Genomic DNA, 16,911 nt, shown 5'->3' on the forward strand with positions numbered 1-16,911 from the left:
TTCAACTTCTAAGAAACTTGATATTTTACAGTGATGATGTAATATACACTGGGCTCAACGAATACGCCGAAGAGCACGTGCAAAGTGTAGTTTTTACTGTATTAATATCATGATAATCTTTCACCCTGCAAATTTTTTTTATTCAATTTTATAAATAATGTCAGCCCAAAAAGTTTATCTCCTTTGTTTTTAAGGTAATTTGATAGGGTACCAGGTTTATTTTTCATTTGAGATTTCTTTACTATAATATGTTACTTATGATACATTTTCTTCAGCTAATTCAAATAAAAAAAATTTGAATTTTTAAAGATATTCTAACATAAAATATGAATCTGATCACTTACAGTCCTCGAGATAGACGCATCTTTGTGTTACTTCATCCAGCACCATGTTGTGTGGGCATTGTGGCATACATCCTTCCACTCTGAAAGAGGAAACACTATTTATTGATTCTTATTAAACCCTTAGATTTCAACTCATACCTAGTCACTTGACCAAAAAAAGTCACTCTAGCAGATCAATAGTTGAAGAACTATTGCCCTTTGATGTCACGCAGAGGTTAACAATCAACAAAACTATTGCCCTCTGAAATCACAGGTTAAAAAGCACATACGACTTTGAATAACTAACTGGTGCTTAATACTAATGGTTATTATACTAATAAATGTAGAGAAGTAAACTAAAAAGGTGTTTGCTATTATGAAGGTGTGTACAAGTTAATCTAAGTTACAAGCTTTCATAGAAACAGCTGCTGTACATAAATCTCAATAAAAGAAAACATATAGAAACCATATGTATGCTGCAAGCTATTGTGCACTGTGACAGAAACAGAATGATTCTTGGTGGTAAATCTCCCTTCTGACCTGTGAGGGCGCTAAGTAACGGGAACAGAGTACCCTGGACTGGTTGGCCTGACAATTCATTCCCAGGGTTAAAAGGAAGTCAGTCATCTAGAAAGGGGGTGGAGCTTCGGTGCACTAACTCATCGACTCGGAAGGGAAACGATGTAGCAGCCGCGGAGTGGAGGAGCGTCTGCAATCGTTTACCAAGGGGTCGTGTGTGACGGTACAAAAAGGGAACAACGCAACGTAATCTGTTCCTTCGTTTTGGTTAAGAAACAAACCGGAAGGACCTGTGTTTGTGAACTCGTTGTGAAATCATATCGTGAGTGTTTGTTTGTTTTGTCTCTAATTGTTTCTTGTTATTAGTAGATGGCTAAAACGTTCCAGAGGGCCAGCACGAATCCGGAACAGCACTGCCCCTATATCATGACTTATTGTACATGCACCACGAGCAGTACAGCACGCACCCAGGACTGGTGACCGTGTTTGTACTGTGTGTGTGTAATACTGACTGTGTTTATTATTTGGGACTGCAAACCCTTTATTTAGAACAGTGCAATACACATTGCTGTGTATTGCCTGGGATTTATTATTTACGGTCGCAAGACCTGGGTTATAATTAAACCTCCTTGCACTTTGAATTCTTCTTGTCTGCCTTTTCATTGATCACCGTATCACTGCTGCACCTGCACACTGCAAGCCACTTTGCCACATGTACATACTGTACATGTACGGTAGCAGAGCTATTAGTAACAGGTCAAAACAAACTGGCTATCAACACTTATAACAAAACTGAATTTACAGACTTGTTTTTCTTTTTTTCTATAGTTACCAGTACTTTACTAAAATATTCTAAAGAATAAATGTAGGATTTTTGATGAGGATGAAAAATATATCTTTTCACGTTCATTGAAATTGAGAATTCATAAAAATGATTTCCCCACATGTGTACATACGTTCCCACATACTTTGGTATTGTGTTACAGGCCTCTCCTGCAGGGTCGCTACAAGTTTTGAAGCATGCACTCACACAGGCATCATATCTCCACTGACAGGTCGAATGGGATGGGAATTCAGCTTCTAGAAAAAGCATACATGTTAACTGCATTTTACTGATAATATACAGGAGAATTGCTGTAGAATCCCTGTTGGCAGCGGCTGTGCCAGAAGCAGATGCATAGGAAGAGCGTACGAAAGGTTCTAGAAATAATTCTACTTCTGCAAGCCCACAAAGCAACTTTATTTCAGTGCAGACACTTCTAGATAATGTCAGGTGCATAAAAGAGTTGCAAAACAAATAAAGTATAGAATAAATATACAAAGCTGTAATGTAAATTGCATACACTGCCCTCTACTGTTCCAAAGAGTATTTTAATACTTGTTTCAACTGTAGAGACCAACCGTCTGCTTGGTCTCTACAATTTAAAACAGGATTGTCACTGAATTTCCACAAAAAGGATAATTCTGAAAGAACAATTGAACTGTTAATGTTACATAACTAGTACCAAACAACTGTCACAGCTTTCTGTCCATTAACTTTCCAAGTTGTTACTAGTTTTGTAAGTTTTATTTTTCTTTCAAAATAAATTGTCCCATTATATCTATACATTGTGATGTTTTATATATTTTTAAACATCAGCCAACCATAATGACTGCTTTTACCACATTTACAGCAAATTAAAGAACATTTTGTGTGTAGTATATCACTTAATTAGAAATAAAATTGGTACTAAAAATGTAATATATAACACAAATTTAATTCAAAAGACTTTGAAGAAAGATTTCTAGTTGAAACATTTGTATCATTTTATAATCAAGTTAATGAAAATTGTTTTGTAAACATTCTCTAAGCTTTGATTGTGTATTTAAACACAGGACAACAAACCCTTACAAGAAAAACAGTTTCACAAACATCAAGCGCTGTTAAATTAATCAAAACAGGACAATCAGACTAATAGCTGTAAGAGTTGGGGCTGTCAGAAGATTCCCTATTATTCTGCCCTGAATACTCATCCTCTCTGTCCTCTGGGATTGCTGATCCCCCAATGGACCTTCTCTGATCTAATATGCCAGGCATTTACAGCAGTCAGCAGGAAACCCAATCTGCTTTTACCTCTGCACTCTGGAGCTGGTGTAACTTTTCCATTAACTAAAACAAATGCTGCTGTATTTTTAGACTGTGTAATTACCCTGCCTCAGCAGGCCAGGCCTGCAGAAGTGTGTTGGGGAAAGGTTTGAGTCCCATGTTGCTTTGCTTATACATCTCAGAAATCTGAGCCCTCGGATGTGGTGATTAATGAAATGCCTCACGATCATTTGATCTGATCCTTCTTGCTGAGGTAAATTGTTTTAGTTTTCCATTGGCATAGATCAGATTTTTGGCATAAGGAGTTGGAGAGCGAGGTCTTTACATTTTAAACGGCATACCAGTTTGTGTTAATGCATCACCACTGAGGATTGCAACTCGGTTTTAGGCCGCTACCCCTTACTCCTTCCCTCAAGATTGAAGAACAGACCAAATTTTTCCTAGTGCCTTTTTAGAAGAGGGGCTTGACTTTATTTTTTTTTTAACATCCAAGACTTAGCTGCAGTCCATGTATGCTGCCTCTCAAGATCTCAACATCCCCCTGATTAAAGACATTTGCTGGTGGACAACAGGCATTTGGCATTGACAAAACCTGTCATTTCTGTGGAGTTGGAGTGTGCCAGGCAACAGCTGCATTGGTCTGCCTTTACAATGCAATTCAAAACTTAAGCAGACTCACAATGCAGCCATTAACACATGTATTGATTGTTTTGTTAACAGAAGACTATGAAACATATACCAGTGGGTGACTGTCTCAATGCAGTCCTTGTTCTATGTCTTAAATGTCAAAGGACCCACTGTAAGATGCTGTTACTTTTCAAATACAATATTTAGATCCTCATTGTCCTTGAAGCTGTCTTCCCTTTCAAAATATTAACAAATGGACCATAGACTCCTTTTCCTCTTTACTTTCTTTATAAGGTTGTTGCATGTTCCTTATCATTTCAAACATAACACCATCTGCAAACTTTTGGATATTCATAATGTTGTTGTAGTGGGCATGATGATTGTTTTGAAAGTCTGGCTGTTTTTTTTTTTCTTTTTCTTTTACAACGTCAGTTTTCACAATGACATCTAACCCTAACCCTAACCCTAACCCATCTCACCCATGACAAGAAAAATAAAAACTGCAAATTATTTTACTGACCTTCAAGTTTAAAAAGGGTTGCCTGCCTGAAGCCTCCAGAGTGGTTATATTTCATTAGATGAATGGAAGACAACATGTAGTGAACAAAGAAGCCAGGTTTCATGTAAGACTCAAAGGAATCATAGCCTGCAAGCCAAGTGTCCTTATGAATAATAAACGTAGACGCCTCTTGAAATTGGTCACTCTCTTCCCACTTGGTCAAACAGAGGTATCCACTGGGTCCCAAATGCAGGAAATAATTTGGCCTTTCCGCAGACTCTAATGAAACTAGGGTTGTATCTGAGAAAAAAATATATATATTTAAAAAGCAAAAACGTCTCTATTGGCAAGTGTTTTTTTTTGTTTTTTTTTAAATGGTGTTATAGTTGAAAGTGAGATTCAGTTAGAAAGTAATACAACGTTTATGTAATGCAGCACCCTAATTGTATACTACAGATCAGAAACAGCTACCTTGAAAGTAGAAAATAGATTACTACTGTCCTGTAATACTGTATATAGGTAGGGGCACCTGTTATACATGATTTACAGAGGAATACGTATTCAGAGGTAGAATATCAATCATCATGTATATATTTCTGATAGATAGGCCCTGCACGTTGTTAGACAATGGCCAGATTACACATTATTGGGACATATTGGCAGCAACTTTTTTTTCTCTCTTTTTGAGTTTTCCCTGTGTTAAAACCTGAACAGTTGCCTTCTTAAGATGAAATCGGTACACATAAACTATTTGATCTATGTAAATGCTGTTGATTTCCTGTCCTTTCATTCACTTTGTATTTTAAATGTGTCAGCAGAGCATTGCTACAGACAGACATTAACAACAAACACATGGGCCATGCGCCCAACAGTATTGATAGTCTACAGTCTGACTTGCATTATATCTGTGCTAATTGCAGCTTTTTAGAAGCAAATGTTAATTTGAGATCAGCTGTTTGTACACATTATATCTCAGACTTCGCAAAACGCCACATAACCTGATACATGTGTTACTTTCATAGTGGGGAACACCTGCTCCTACTACCATGTAAACAGGCTCCCTGAAAAACAGAATCACCCAGCCCATAAAATACAGGCGGGAGTTATATTCTTATTTACTACTTGAAAATTGCACATATGTTCTCAGTGTGCACAATGCAATGACATGCATGCTCACCGTGTGGTTTGGACCTGCACAATCCTGGGGTCAGCATAAACAGCATGGCCACTCCTGGAATGGAGATGGCTCCCTGTACTGGGAAAGCAGCACCACCAGAGAAATTGGCTGCCAAGACTGTTTCACCCTCCAAGTAAGTGACTAGTCTGAAAGGGCCTTTTCCCAGAACTGTGGAGAAAAGTATTGTGTTATTGTATCCCACAGCATCATTCTTTTCAGTAACTTTTCAGTAACTTGGTTGTTATTTTGGATATCAGAAATCCCTTCTCAAATAGAAATGTATTAACAGCATTGACTTGGGATTTTCTTTTACAACGTAAATTGAGAGCAGCATCATTTTAGAAATAAAGATCTACTGCCCTCTAGAGGTCTAACAGCAATTCTCTAGCTATTGTCTCCACTGCAGGTTCCACCTTTTGTAAAGCAATTGTCTTCCATAATAAATAGTTAGATGTTGAAAAATAGCACAGTTTATATTTAATACTAAATATGTCTAATAGATTGATGACTGAATAATAATAATATTTAAAAAGTTACCTTTGTTGTAAAATTCACAGTCGTACGCTGCAAAAGACAAAAAGAGAATATTTTGTGTGTGTGAAATGTTGCTAACATACTGGGTTTTTCAGCTAAACATTTTAAAATAATAATAATTCACAAAAATATGAAAAATAACAGGAATGACAACAGAAGTAACAGCAGATACACAAATAATCATGCAGTTTCAAGGCGTGACAGACCAGCTATCCTGGGTAGTTTTTCCAGTTGGTATTCTAAGCAGTCAGTAAACTAGCTTCAGTAATGCTTACGGCAGACAGTGGGTGATCGCCAGTCGACAGTTATTCCTTGTTGACAGCAGCGATGTGCGTAGGCTGAGACGCTGGTGCAAAAACATTCGCAGTCCCCCCCACGATTACAGCCACAGGTGTCAGTGAGGCAGTTCATATAAAACCAGGTGACATCAACCTGTTGGTTAAAAAGATCAGACACATTGTTTCTGTGTATGTTTGCTATTGTGCGACTTCGTAGATGCTGAAGTACTGGTCTGTATACATTTCATAAAAATAATATTATTCAAATATTAATAATAGATCTAAAATGGTTTGCAAGTGTGCATTGGTGTGAATACATCCTTGTAGGTACTGTGCTAACAAAAGTAGGCACCTGAAATCTGTTTCAGGTTAAGGTTGTCTCTCGTATAAAGTTGGCATTCTTTGAATGGATCAACAAGAGGAGATGGTCTTATGCATATTAATACTTCTCCTAGTCCTGGGTTCTGGACTAACCAGATTAAACAAGTCTGACGGCCTCAGCTCAAACCTGGACCTGCACCACCAAACCAACACTTGAAAACAGCTGAACCAGCAAAGAATGATACCCCCCTTCGTCCAGAAGTGGGTGGTCCCTCCCCCCAGGTCAGGGCTGAGGTGTGTTGGCAAGCAGAGTCACAGACTAGGGAAGTCTACACTGCAGCTGTCCTCAAGTTACTAGCGTTTGTCAAATGGATGAACAACCTATTAAACATTTTAAGACAGGTTGCTTTACCCAGATGCAAACAAGCAGGACATTCATATTAGCAGCGGCATCCAATGTATCAAACTTTACATTAAAGAGGGTGAATGGTCAGAGAGTAACGAGGTTACGAATGTTTGATAAAAACGATTTGCAAGCTAGGTTTGACACATTTTTGGCTGGAATGCCTGCTGTGGAGAAACTGGTCCATGCCTTTGTCTCGTCCAGACTTGACTACTGTAATGCCCTGCTTGCTGGGGTTACCAAGAACACCCTCAACAAATTGCAGTATGTTCAAAACTCAGCAGCCAGTTTTTTTAGTAGGCCTTGATCTGGTGATCATATTACCCCTGTTCTGGAATCCTTACACTGGCTTCCTGTTAAGTTTCGCATTGATTTTAAAATCTTGCTATTGACTTTTAAGGCTTTGAAAGGTGTGTCTCCCCCTTACATAACTGACCTTTTGTCTATTTATACCCCTAGACGCTATTTGCGGGCCACTGATGTTGGACTCTTATGTGTCCCCACGACCAGATTACGAACTGTGGGTGATCGGGCCTTCTGTTCCTATGCCCCTAGGTTGTGGAATGCCCTTCCCAAAGAAATGAGGGAATCCTTGGGTGTTTTTAAATCTCGTCTTAAAACATATTTGTTTAAACTGGCTTTTTTTAGATTTAATGTTTTGATATTTTTCTTATTGTTTATTTTTATTTGGGGTTCTTATGCACAGCACTTTGTGATGACTTGTCTTTAAAATGATGATTATTATTATTATTATTATTATTATTATTATTATTATTATTATTATTATTATTAAATGGCTTTGCTTCCTACCAACAAGCCCCTGTAAACAGCACGGTTAATCTCAGTGGAACCCTGCAGAAACATATTTTAAAATACAAACAGAAAGGCTCTCAGAAATGTTGTTTCATCCAGGTTAGGGTGTTCTAAATGAGCACAGTACCAACTAGAAATAGAAAAGAAAAAGCTTTTTCTTAAAAAAAAAGGATTTCCCTTTTCTGCTATATAATACTTATTCAAACCTATTTGTCCAGGTGACAATCAAATACACCACAAAAGTGTTATATTTAACGTTGTGATGGGACTGGTTAAAACAATTGACAGCTATAGTGTGTGTGTGTATGTGTGTGTATGTGTGTACAAAAAGGAAAAAAAGGAACTGCAGTTTTAAGACCCCTCCTCCTCCTCCTCTAGAGCCCTCTCAAAGACTGAGGATTTATGAGTGACAAAGTCCAAGTTCTGCTTGAGTTGATACAATTGGATATGGTTGAGACAGCTGTTTAGGTTCTTAGGTTTCTGGCAAAGATACCCACATATGAGTGAATGTTCTTGTCTTAAAAAAAAAATAAGATTCTCTCTCTCTCTCTCTCTCTCTCTCTCTCTCTCTCTCTCTCTCTCTCTCTCTCTCTCTACAGGACTTTCAACTGACTCCTATTTGATTACATTGGAGTCTTCAAGGTCTTTTTAGTAATGGTAAGAACTATGGCGAAACTTGCTCCTAACTTAAATGGACAATTATTGTAACAGTTCCGAGCCCTTGTGCTAATTTCTAAACCCCTTGCTTCCCCCCTTGAAGTGATTGAAACAAGTTGGTATGTGGAACAGATAGTAAGCCTGGTAAATAATGATCTGAGCAGAAACAGCAACAGAGAATATACAGAACGCACATAATATGATTTTAAACAGGGAAGACATGAAATATTCTACCATTTTAGATGCTCTAAACTACCCCTTTAAATATAACAAACAGACCATTTAAGTCCAACACAATTCAATACAAAACATGCAATTTAAGCATTATTACTTATACTCACCACTGGGTGGCAGGCTTCAAAAACTTCACTCAGCAAGATCCCACACTCCCTCTTGGCAAATGGCTCCCTCAGAGGGTTCATGCTGCAAGGGTTGCGGATATCGGGGCTGTTCACACACTAATTGGAAAACAACAACACTGGCAAGTCAACAAAAAAGGGGCACTTAAAAAAAAAAGAAATCATGGGTTTTTAAGCCCTGCAAAAGTATAGTATAATTAATATGTCATACACTTTAAAACATTTGAATCTTAAAGAAAGTAAATAGATGTGTTTTACTAGTGATGTATAGCATACTACTCAGAAAGAGATCAATTATTTATTGAATTGTGAATTGACTGAAATTCAAAAAATGATCATTTATGCAGAAAAGGAATTTCATTGGCTGATCTATGAAATTTAGTCCAGGGGGTGCCATTTTCCAGGGAGGACCAAATTCCACGTGACACCAGCTCCTAGTACAGTAATGCTACAGGCTTGTGCATCCTAACACTGAGTTGAGTTGTGTGATCCTTAGCTAATCTGAAGTAATATGATAGAATTAGCTAATCTGAAGTGATATAATATAAGCACAACTCTGCTCAGATGCATTGTTACCTCTGCAGCTGTCCAGCTATTCCCAAACTCCTGTGGTGTTGCAGATTCAATGTTTTCAGGACTTCTCATTTCATTTACTGTCTTCAGGTCAAAATTCCCACAGAGTCCAGTCAGTTTACCCTTAAAAAAAGTAATGTCAGCAATATTAACCTTTGCAATGTTTTCCTTCAAAACAACAAAAGGATCATGTATTAATTAAACTCTATCTCTGGCCCATTGTCTCTTCTGTTCTGTGGCCTGTATTACCATCAGCTTCGATTGCATACATACAAGCTTGCTCTAAAACCAGAGAAATCCCTTCACCATGTAAAATTATGTTTTCCTCAATTTGGTCAGGATGCTTCCCTGCTTTAAAAGTGCAATACTGCTAATTATTAACCTTTGTAGCCTTTAAAATCAAAATAACTTTTGCATGTTTTCTTGGGACCACATAGTGATCCAGTTAATTGACAATCCGGACAGTAGACTTGGATAATCAGCTCTGTACTGTACTTTGATCTATGAATGAATGAATGAAATGAATGAATGAATGAATGAATGAATGAATGAATGAATGCTCACCTGCCAGCGAGGTCCAACCTGGATGTGTATGGTTGTTTTTCTGTCCCAAAGCACAGTAACATCTTCGGTAGGGATATGGACAATGGTGTAATAACCTGCTTGCCATATAAACACAGGCTGCCTCTTATCTATCAGACTTGAGGGGTTCTGTTCAGGAAGTAATACACATAATTAAGACTGGTAGAATGGTAAACACAAATCCCAATGAGCCTGTTATTTCTTTATAGTCAATACCTGCATTTTAATTTGGAAGATATTTAACAAAAATAGCTCAGAAGTAAGACATTGAAAATTGACTAGTTCCTTGAAGTTTTATTTATGGCTATGTGTTATAGTTGAAGTACTACAAACTTACTGGTTTTCCACTGTCATTGTCAAACACAATGAATGACCTCCCGATGTTGATTGATAACGATTTCCTACAGATGACTCCACTTTCATAGCAATCCACATTTTCTGCAGTGACGCTCATAGTTAAGTCGATATTACTCTGTAGCAAAAAAAAAAAACAGATATACATTATAGCAAGAAGCAAGAGAAGGTTGTGTGTGTATCAATTTTAATGATCTAAACAGTGTTAGATCCAAATATTGCTGCTCTTTAACTCTGTATTAATCCAGCTGGGGATTTCTTTATTTCATTTAAACTTTATGCATACCTCAAAACAGATTTTTGTTTCAAATGTTTTAAACAATTTATGATATTTGGTCCCCATGTTTACTAATTTCCCTTACAAAGGTTTCCCAGAGTAAAAACACAGCAAAGTGTGATAAAGCGCAGGGAAAGCATGGTAAAGCATATGCAAGCATTGTAAAGCACAGTGAGGTATGGTAAAGCATATTTAAAAAATGGCACACCAACTATGGTAAATGCATAGTATAACCATAGGAAAAGCATGGTAAAAGTGGAAGAATACCGTGCAAACATGCCATTGTAAACTTTTATAACGGTAATTACATTTGTCTATTACACCACCATCTTTTATATAGTAAAAAAAAAATACATAGAATCTAATGTGATTACATTCCATACTGTGTACTGTTCTGTGTAACTGTACTTTGAAATAGGAGCAAGTTCCTCCTAGTTCTTACCTTTACTAAATAGACCTTGCAGGCTCCAATGTAATCAAATAGAAGTCCATCAAAAGTCCTGTAGTGGCGGTCTCCGTAAGCTGTGCACATTGATGGGCATGGGTGGAAGATGCATTGAAATGATCCATGCTGGCAAACACTAAAAAGCGTATTATTATTCTTCAAACGTTTGCAAATCTGACAGAAAGCCCAGTTATAACCAAGTAATGCTAAAACTCCTGTCATTTTTAATGGATCTGTAAAGAACTTCCTTTACAGTGAGGATACAATTATCCACAAAAAGTGTAGAGGCTAAATCTTGAATCACCATTTCATACTTCATTAAGCTGTCATCCTTATCTTTTCTTCCTACAGTGCTGCAAGAATCTCCAAGATGAATGGGAAAGATTGACTTTCTCTATGACTGTGTTCACTGTGAAATCATTTACTGTATCCCCAGAAGGAAAAGTTGAGTCACAAGAAAAACAGACAATAATACCAGGGCTGTTTCTAAAAACTCAGCAGGCTTGAAGCTTTTACAGCAGACAAAGGGACTGGGTGATCAAGTGACCTTCCCCACAGTTAGTCTGTGCAATCTGGGTTCAAATTAAGCCCAAGCAGGAAATGCTTTTCAAAAATATTACTCTTAAATGCTATATTATTTGACCATTTTTTAGGGCTCAAGCATCCCTGTGAAGCGTTTAATCATCAGTAAGCAGTGGTTGTAGAACAGGAGTCATTAATTAGTGTCATCTTTCCCGTTACTGAGTAACAACAGAATGACTGACCTCCGTAGTAAAAATGGGAGAGTCGTGTCCGGCTGTATAATCACTTTGAATCCCCAGAGATTTAAAATTACTTTTTTTTTTCTCTCACACTTTCCCCAAGTCAAGTAAGGAAGGATTTTTCTTTCCCCTTTCATAAATTCTGTTGAAAATTTTCCTGTTATTCAAATAGCCCAGTCTAAAAAGCATGTAATATGAAATGAATGTAATTACAAAAGTTCAGGAAAATATAAAATAGGTGTAATTGTAACACTGTAACATTACTAAATTAAGTAAACCATGTGTTATCAATACAGTACAGTGAAAAATACCACTCTTTCAGCAGTCATGTAAGTAAAAAAAATGCTTCAGATTTGCTGGCTGGCTGGTTAAAGTGATCACTTCTCTAGCAAAATTAGTGGATGTGCAAACTAAAATTAAAATTAGGAGTACAGTTTACCTGGAGGTAACAGGAGGTCCACACCTTGGTACCACCAGGGGCTGCATATTACAAGGACCACTGTTTTAGATGCAGGATTTATGTTTCAAATTGAGATTTCTCAGAATTCTTTTCAGGTAGAAAATATCATGCAGTCAAAACATACAAGCGTACCATTAATTCTAATAATTGAGTGTATACTTACCAGTTGTGGCATGGAGAAGTTACTTTGTCCCCAGGATAATATTCTTTTCCTTTCCACAAACATGGACACGCAATAGGTTCAAAGCATTCATCACCATGTTTCAGAAACCTAGCAAATTAAAACAGAATAAATAATATGAATTACATCAAGTAGTGTAGTTCATGCATTGGCCAAAGAGTACTGTATTAGTAAAACTACATGGATTATGAAAATGAATCTTCTTGGGTTTCTCAATACTCTTTAGTACAAATTGTACTTTTCTTTTTCTTTCAGAAAGGAATAATGAACTCAAGAAAATTGAGATATTTGATTGAGTGGCTTGTGTAAGTAGCCTTACATTTTTCTATTTTTTTTTTTATTTATTTACTTTTTTTTTACTCGTTTTAGTGTAATTGGTACTTTTTCCTTTCAGAAAAAAAACCTGGAGTGTGGAGAAATTAATCTATTACTCAATTTTTAAAACAGCAGCATGATTCTGGCAAAGTAAAAACAAACAAAGAAAAGCAATTCAAGAAGAATTTGATTCAAGTATTATGAAAGCATCCAAAAAATAAATAAAAATAATATGAATATAAAAATAGGAAGTTATTTAAGAAAAACGGAGATCTAGTTTTTTGTGAGAGGAACAAACTCTAAATCAAATGTTCTTTGTTTCATTTCCCAATTTATTTTGTTTCCAAAATGTTAAAGACATACCCGATACTAACCTTGTAATATTCAGAAGTGAAATATTCCCACTGCCATGTTCACAGACAATAAAGCAACACATTCACAAGAGTCAGAACAAATCAAAGGTTCATCTGCGTAATGTTACACCCGAGATAAAGCAGTGTTAACAGGGTTCTTTATTATCAGGCCAAGAAAACAGATCAAAGAATCTGTAACAATTCATCCTTTAGCTATTAAATCATCTGATTATTATCTTTTAAGTAAGTAATATTTTACAAAATAATTAAAAAGTAGATGTACAATGTAAGAAGGTGTGAGCTATAGTCAATGTATTTCTGTTCACATAAATGTTTTATTTAGATTCTCCAATGTTCTTAGATGCGTATATATGTTATGAATACAGCCCAGTATGCTGTACTTTTTAAATTTGGATCGATATAAGAAATTAAGAGCCTATTATTAAGCATGAATGCATGTCTGCCGCAGCAGTCATCATCTGTTCTATACAGTAATTGACCTTGGCGACAGTTAAATCTTCCGAACCAAATGCGAGTGTACTTAATGAAAGATCAATTATCTACAGGAAATGACTGCTGCAGAGGGTATTAATGATATAAAAAAAACATAAAGAATGATTCTCTTGCATGCAGACATTTTTTAAATATGTTTTAAGGCTATATAACAGGACATTTGAAACTGATGTCACTTTTTAAAGAGATTGTCCAGACTTTAAAGTCCTTTTAGCTATTAGAGAGCACTTTCCTTTAGAATAATGGTCTCTCTACTCAGAACCTGACTGGCTAAGATGTGTAAGGTTTATAATATAAATGTGAGTAGTATTTGAAACCAATCATGAAATTCAAGAACAGGGAAAATATGTACCATGTATTGCAAAGCAACAGCGTGCAATAGATTCATCATTGACTCAATCTAACTGCAGATCTCTATCTCTAAGTAGCAAATGACCTGTAAAATAATAGTCGAAACAAAGCAAGATTCCAATCAAATTGCATGTCTTCCAGATGACAAAATAACAGCAAGTATCTGCTGTATTTTGGAGTACCTTTCGCTAAAGAGACTTTTGCCCCAATCTTAATTGAACTTTAATGGAAATAAACAAACCAGTTATTGAATTGATCTAAAATTGTAGTGGTTCTAAATACTGTTGTTGTTTAAAAACAATAATGATGTTCTGTAATTCATCGTTTGACATATTTGTCAAAAGTACATGTAGGAGACTCACAGTGCTAGTAAGGTGTTTGGCTTTCAGTCATGGACGTGATACACAGACTGTGGTGATATTTAGATCTGCTGATGTTTATATCAATTGAACGCGCCCCAATGACTCTAACGTTGTTTGCTCCTACTTTTGTAAGGTGGTTTCCCCTTTTCATAGATGACAAAACCTGATCTTTAGTTCTCACCCACACCCCTATCCCCACAAAATACAAAGATGTACATTCACTACATATCACTTCAAAAGAACTGGAAAGATGCTGAAGTATAAAAATACATTTGGCTTCAGTGGCTTTGTCTTGTATACTAAAAACACAGCATTTTTACAATAATGGTTTCTTGTAAAGGGCTTAATAAAATACATGCAAACCAGTTCCAATTACATTGGGGAATGCTGCCATAATTCTAAATTAATCTCTACTAAACGGGTCATTTAATTTTATGCTTGAGGGCTTTTTAATGAGGAATAACATCCCCCACCCCCAACATTGGTACATTGGTTTTGCCAGTTATTAAATCTGTAAAGAATTTTACAATAATGGAAGTGAAGAACAGTGTTCTTGTTGTAGTTGACTCATTCTGCACCACGTTTGCCAACTAATTAAATGGGTTAGCAGTTTGGGAATACTATTAGGGGTTCAATGTTAAACAATGTAACATTTATGTTTATTTTATGAGGCAACAGCTTATACAGTAGGCTTGGTAAGCCTCTGGACAGGATGAAGTAAGCAAATTGCAGAACTGCCATATTTATTTACCAAAGCTAACTCCATTTACCCTGTGGAATTCTGTAACTAATGTAACAATTGTATATGAATAACGCCCCGATACCTATACACATTTTAAGAAAACAAAACAATTAATGTTTGTCTTCATGCAAAACAGGGTAGCAACACATTGATCATTTTATTAAAAAATCTCCAAAAAACATGACTAAATTGTACCCTAGCTCTAGTAATGTAATTGTGTCGGCTAGTTTACCAGGATACAGAAATAACAATAGGCTTTTAAAAATATATATAAAACCAACTCTACCTTAACTAAGGTAACATTGAGGTGCCCATGATTAAGGTTAATCATGCCAAATATGTTTTAAATGTATATCAAGTCGGGGTATAATGGTTTAATAAAGCAAATGGACTATACAACATTTAAAAAAGTATATGTGTTCATTTTAATACATGCCTGATCACTATTCCAATAAGTTACTACCAAATCTATCAAGCTATCTTCTTGTAAATCTACCCACATTCCACAAACATGCTTGGCTAACATTACACGGTTTTAGGTCGGTTTTCTACAGTTGAGATAAGAAATGTATTAGTTTATTGAAATTAAAATCTTAAGAGACCATTAGCTCTCTACCAAAAATGGCACACAGCATTTTGCACAGTGTACAGTCTTATCAGCAGAGGAACTATTCAGCCACTTGATCCAAGCTGGAGTTTCCAATTACCTGCTCTAATCCTCGATAAATGACCTGGCTACCACACTCCAATCTCATCTATCATAACAGCAAACAGCATCCATGCATTATTTATTTAAATAGTTTGTGAATTTACAATTTCTCTAATGAATTGCACACCCTTTCTTTCTTGTTCAAATTAAAAGGTGCTGATCCTCTAAAAGAAAGAAAAAAAGGTTTTCAGGAATTCTATTAAGGAGCTTACCGGTCACTGATCCGACAGGCCACCTGTTTATTGCAGAAATAAGAAAAGCAGAGGTTTAGAATCGAGAGAAAAAAGCAAAAATAATGACCCTGGATGAGTTACACAACTTCATTACTGCTGGAATGCTCCAGTTTTCAAATGTGATAATAAAAAGAAAGAACGTTGCATGCTAGAATTTCTCAAAGGAAATCGGTCTAAAGCCTTTGAACTGCCGCTCCTTGCACTGGCTGAACTGCAAAGGGGGGTTATAAGAAACTCCCAGCAAGAAATTTCCCTGAAGGCCATGTGGGAATATACTGTGTTGTGTTTCCCATTGTCCAATGTTACAGTTTACAAAAGTTCAGAGGTTTTAGAATTAAGTTCTTGTTCAAATAAGGTACCACGCGGTACAGCTCCCTTCAGTTACACAGCACTAACTTGCAACAAATCTTGACAGGAACTGTACTTAAACTGATGCTTAAATTGTTTCTGCTATTTACAGTTGTGTTACACTGGATAAGCCATCAATATCCAAACTTCTGTGTATTAGGATAGATCCTTCATCACAAAACTCTTGGGTTTGACATTATCAGCCTGGTATCAATGACTTATCAGGGTAAATAACAGTATTTTTAAGGAATTGCTTTTTTTCTAGTACAGTCCACACTGTAGGGTATGGTCTTGGTGGGTAGCCCACTGTCACAGAGATCATTCTGCTTTCACATGATTGTAGCTGAATAGTTGCACACAACCGTCATATAGCTTATATAGGTCTAGTGGATCACATGACACCTCATGTGACCACATAAATTACAGCCAGTATATTTGGTTATATAATGTGGACAAAAAACCCATGTATTTTAAAACCTCTGTGAAAGGTGTTAAATTAAGTTTTGTATGCATGGAACATTTAGGAACTGTTGTTAAGAAACCAACAGTCTAGAACAGTTCCATGGGTAAAAATCCATGTGAATATGTCCCTTTAATTGAGGTCCATGGCTTGTAGTGGAGTTTTTGATACATGGAATAAATGCCTCACTTTTATAAATTGCTTCAGGTATCTTCCAACAATTAGCTGTAATAATGGCTTCTTCAGAAGTTTGACTGCTTTATTTCTAAATGTTTCGTACTTAACACAGTCATTGA

General features: G+C 36.3%; 1 protein-coding gene across 1 annotated transcript in view; it reads right to left on the bottom strand.

Annotated features, from left to right (window-relative positions):
* LOC117434516 (otogelin-like) overlaps positions 1-16,911 on the bottom strand; it is a 57,234-nt gene that overhangs the window by 15,968 nt on the left and 24,355 nt on the right. Inside the window, exons 24-35 of the mRNA XM_059002779.1 lie at positions 12,212-12,319; positions 10,825-10,963; positions 10,089-10,223; positions 9,734-9,880; positions 9,173-9,292; positions 8,579-8,695; positions 6,041-6,197; positions 5,769-5,795; positions 5,232-5,399; positions 4,076-4,354; positions 1,811-1,922; positions 345-424 (exon numbers count right to left, since the gene is read on the bottom strand). Of these exons, the coding sequence (XP_058858762.1) occupies positions 345-424; positions 1,811-1,922; positions 4,076-4,354; positions 5,232-5,399; positions 5,769-5,795; positions 6,041-6,197; positions 8,579-8,695; positions 9,173-9,292; positions 9,734-9,880; positions 10,089-10,223; positions 10,825-10,963; positions 12,212-12,319 (1,589 nt within the window). The remainder of the gene's footprint in view (positions 1-344; positions 425-1,810; positions 1,923-4,075; positions 4,355-5,231; positions 5,400-5,768; positions 5,796-6,040; positions 6,198-8,578; positions 8,696-9,172; positions 9,293-9,733; positions 9,881-10,088; positions 10,224-10,824; positions 10,964-12,211; positions 12,320-16,911) is intronic.

Source organism: Acipenser ruthenus, chromosome 28, assembly GCF_902713425.1.
Source record: "Acipenser ruthenus chromosome 28, fAciRut3.2 maternal haplotype, whole genome shotgun sequence".
NCBI lineage: Eukaryota > Metazoa > Chordata > Actinopteri > Acipenseriformes > Acipenseridae > Acipenser > Acipenser ruthenus.